Source organism: Colobus angolensis, unplaced genomic scaffold (genome assembly GCF_000951035.1).
Source record: "Colobus angolensis palliatus isolate OR3802 unplaced genomic scaffold, Cang.pa_1.0 Scaffold100, whole genome shotgun sequence".
Lineage (NCBI taxonomy): Eukaryota > Metazoa > Chordata > Mammalia > Primates > Cercopithecidae > Colobus > Colobus angolensis.
Window position 1 is genome coordinate 3576018 of NW_012110920.1, and position 4222 is coordinate 3580239.

Sequence of the window (4222 nt, forward strand, 5' to 3'; positions counted from 1 at the left end):
GTGTAGTGGTGGGCGCCTGTAATCCTAGCTACTCGGGAGGTTGAGGCAGGAGAACTGCTTGAATCTGGGAGGTGGAGGTTGCAGTGAGCCGAGATAGCACCACTGCACTCCAACCTGGGCAAAGAGTGAGACTCCATCTCAAAAAAAAAAAAGAAATTTAGTCAATTGCACAGAAACAAGTAGATCCATAAAAAAAAAAATTAGTAATTCCAAGACTGGGCTAGAAAATATAAGAATGAATCTATCTCAAAAGGCCACAATACTTGGCTAAATGTGTTTTTTGAGAAAATCACTGCTTACTGTTTTGCTAAAATGAAAAGAAAATAACCAGAAAATGAACAGGTACGGGTCTCAAGAATGCAACCTTTACAGTCAGAATGCGTTACTTCCATGAGGAGGAGGAGTCTGGAATGTGAAATCTGAATAACATAAAAGTAATCAGGTTATAATCCTGGTATCTAAAGGTCTACCCTGCCATGATTTGGATTCAGAAGCACTCATCATGGGGCCACATGATGCCTAAAATGTGCATGGCAGCTAGGGCCAGATTGACTAGGGCTATTAAAAAGTGAGTATCACTGTACTGAGAGGCAGAGCAGATGATCCCTAAGGTCTTCTTTTGGGTCTAAGATTTATAATTCACTTAGAAAATAAAGTTCTCTCTCATTACTTGTCCAAGCAGGGGAAAAAATATTTTCTCTATATTTGGTAAGGAAATGAAACTCTGGGGTTAGCAACTTGCTTAAAGACATGGCTAGGACCAACACTCTCACTCCTGAATCTCAGGCCCCATCCTCTCCCCAGCTGCCCCGGTTCTCCGTAAAACAGAAGAAACTCTGTACCCACCACAAGTGGTCCTGGTAAGTGTGGAGCACAGAGAAGCCCCTTCCCTTCAGGCCTGAAGTGAGCATCTCAGCTGTGGACATGGCTGCGACTCCAATGGCGACAGGGGCTCTAAGAAGAAGGAAGCCAGATACCAGGGTCAGGGAAAGCCTATGGGAAGGGCACAAGTTAGGATCATCTTCTGACACATGTGGTAAAAATACCAAGGTTACCAATTTGAAGGTCTTGTATCACAGAACCAAACTCAGTCCACTCTCAGTTTTCTTCAGATTACCTATAAATATTACTTTCAAAAATCCCTTGACCAAACATTAAACTTCTGTATTAGGAACTCCTCTGTTGACTTTATCACTGCCTTTGTTTTATTCCTGCTGTGAATTAAATCCAGGTAGGTCTTGGAAGGACATTTAATGCTCCCTTTCATTAATTTCAAAAATATAAATTGTCTCCTCTACCTTAAAGAAGTCATAGCCATCCCATAAGGAAGTTTAAAGGGGAGGCAATTCATATATGATAAATGAGGCTGAGGGATGCCATAGGGAAGAGGGAAGAGACACACAGTGGGGCCAACTAGAGAAGTTCCTTCTGAGTTAACTTTATAAGAGGGGTTGCTCAGTGCAACTACATATCTAAGAACTGGATGTTTCCAGGATATCAAAAACAACCACATATATAGTAACTACACAAACTTCCAAAGCCCAGATGAGAAATCTGTTAGCCCAGTGTTACTCAAGCATTGATCAATCAGATATTGCCTGTAAGGATGGGTGACTAGCTGGATAATAGTTGGGGAATAATACATAAGCCTGGCAAGGTAGCCAGGGTCCAAATGAGAGTTCCCAACACTTGAACTTACTTTACACCTGGCAGCTCTGCTAACTGTACCTATAGGTCAGTTCCTTCCACAAAATCTGAATCTGGTTTCTTTCCCAGTTTTTAAAAGGTTTTTCTCATCTACCCCTGAAAGGTCAATGGCTTGAGAACTCTAGTCTTGAACATGACTTGTATTTTTAACAACCCCTCATATCATTACCCCCACCACAAACCATCCACAGCTCCACCCCCATATACACTCTAAAGGCAAAGTGAAGAGGCCAAATATTCATTTACATAGTTTCCTCCTATCTCAGATAGAATATTGGGGGAGAAAAACGGTAACATCATCATTCTTTTCAACTGTAATTTCTGCTACAGGTAAACAAAAGTTTTTAGGTGCTTGGTTCCAAAGCATTCAAGGAAAATAGAAGAATATGAGTAGCAGAAATAAGAACTTTGAACACTGACCCCTATTGTGCCTACCATCGCTCTTTCCTTCTCTCTCAAAGAGAGACTCTATCAAAATAATGAGTCCATCTTGGTCATCTCCATAAAAAAAAATAGTAAGATGTAATTTTTCACTCACTAGGATAACACAAATGAAGATGACCCATCATATCCAGTATTGGCGAGAGTATAGGGAAATAGGCTCCATATATGCTGCAGGTAGGTGTAAAAGCTGATACAGCTTGTTTGTAGGAAAACAGAAAATACACATGATCTTCAACCTAACAATTCTGCATTCTGTATCTACTCTGGAAAAATACTGGCAACAGTGTCCCTAGAGGCATCAATAAGATAACATTTGTAATAGAGACAAATTGGAGGCAACCTCAATGTTCACCAGGAGGGGGCCTGTTCCATCATCACACAACAGGTAAAAAGATCTGGCAGATCTGTGTGTTCTTATTTAACACACAGTTAAATTTAAATGTGTATTAAGTTAGTACTTAAATGTCCACATTTAAATACTAAGATGTAACAGTTTAAAAATAAAAATTAAAAAAAGAAAATGTCCACACAATATTAAGGGAAAAAATAACACAGACACAGTATAATTTTGTTTGAATTTTAAACACACATACCCTAAGCCAGGTATTTTTATACGCACATGTATATATGTGTAGAACAACGATAAGAAGGACACACATCAAAATGATAATGGTTATTTCCAGGAGAAAAAGACTGTGGGGTAAGGGGGGCTTTTAATTTTTCAGTTGTTCATACAATTTCTTCTTATTTTTAAAAAGAAGCAGTGGAGGCTAGACGCAGTGGCTCATGCCTGTGATCCCAACTCATTGGGAGGCCAAGGCAAGCGTATCGCTTGAAGCCAACAGTTTGAGACCAGCCTGAGCAACAGAGTGAGATCCTGTCTGTATGTAAACTGTATCTCAATAAAGCTATCAAAAATAATTAAAAGATGAGGATAATGATATGGATATAGGGAAAAAGCACGAGGGTGATGAAAGACAATGAAAAAACAAAAAAGGTCACAAACAGAAGGAGACTAAGAAGACACGACGACTAAATGCAAATTGGTGTTTTACACTGGATATGTGAAGAGAAAGAAGACATCAGTGAAAAAACTGAGAAAATACGAATAAAGTCTGTAGTTTAGTTAGCAGTACTTTGCCAATGTTAATTCCTTAGTGGTAATAATTTATGTTGTGGTTATGTAAGAGGCTACCATTAGAGGAAGCTGGATAATAAGCATGTCAGAACTCTACTATCTTTGCAACTCTTCTGTAAATCTAAAAAATAAAATAAAATAAAATAAAATAAAATAAAATAAAAACGCTAAGTTGAAAGAAAACAGAGCAGCAACAGCAAACAGCAAATATATACTCTGCCGAGATGCATGGACTCCCCATAGGTTTGCTGCCATTCCCCTGCTGGCCCACTCTGCTTCTTCCAAAACCGATTTTTGCTTTCACTCTTTTGTTCATATGCTTTATAAGCTGTTATTCCCCTCCAACTTCTCTTTTACACAAGTTTTTCCCCCAAAGGCAGAGTTGCCTGGCACAGTACCTGTTCCCCACCAAGGAAATGGCACAGAGGTCGCCCTTCTGTACCTGAGGCAGACCAGCAGGGGGCATCACTAGTCCAGGCAGCATCAAATCTGCAATGAACAAAACAAAAACATCACAACCTGCATTCGGCCTCCATCTAACTCTGTGTTTTACTTCATCATTTCCTGACTCACTCAACGAAAAAATAGTTATTAGGTATCAACTATGTTATTCATAATAAAAATGAAAAATGGCAACTTCAGTATCAGACCTTCTCCCCTCAGGGGGTTAAAGGTCAAACAGAGTTTGAGTGTCCTGGCTGGGTGCAGTGCCTTATGCCTGTGGCTTACGCCTTTGATGACCCCTTTGCCCATCCAATAGCAGGATATTTATTTTTATTCAAATGGTGGTTTCTAAGTCAGAAGTGGGAACCTTCACTTCCTCTCCAGACTCAGCTCCTAACATTCTCCTGACATAAAAGAGGTACTGTTAGCCAGGTGCAGTGGCTCACGCCTGTAATCCCAGCACTCTGGGAGGCTGGGGGGTGGGGGGGG

At 40.1% G+C, this 4222-nt stretch overlaps 1 protein-coding gene across 1 annotated transcript in view; it reads right to left on the bottom strand.

Moving 5' to 3' along the window:
* The window catches only part of EIF2D (eukaryotic translation initiation factor 2D), a 26797-nt gene that overhangs the window by 13135 nt on the left and 9440 nt on the right, over positions 1-4222 (bottom strand). The window contains exons 3-4 of the mRNA XM_011937444.1: positions 3688-3778; positions 847-954 (exon numbers count right to left, since the gene is read on the bottom strand). Of these exons, the coding sequence (XP_011792834.1) occupies positions 847-954; positions 3688-3778 (199 nt within the window). The remainder of the gene's footprint in view (positions 1-846; positions 955-3687; positions 3779-4222) is intronic.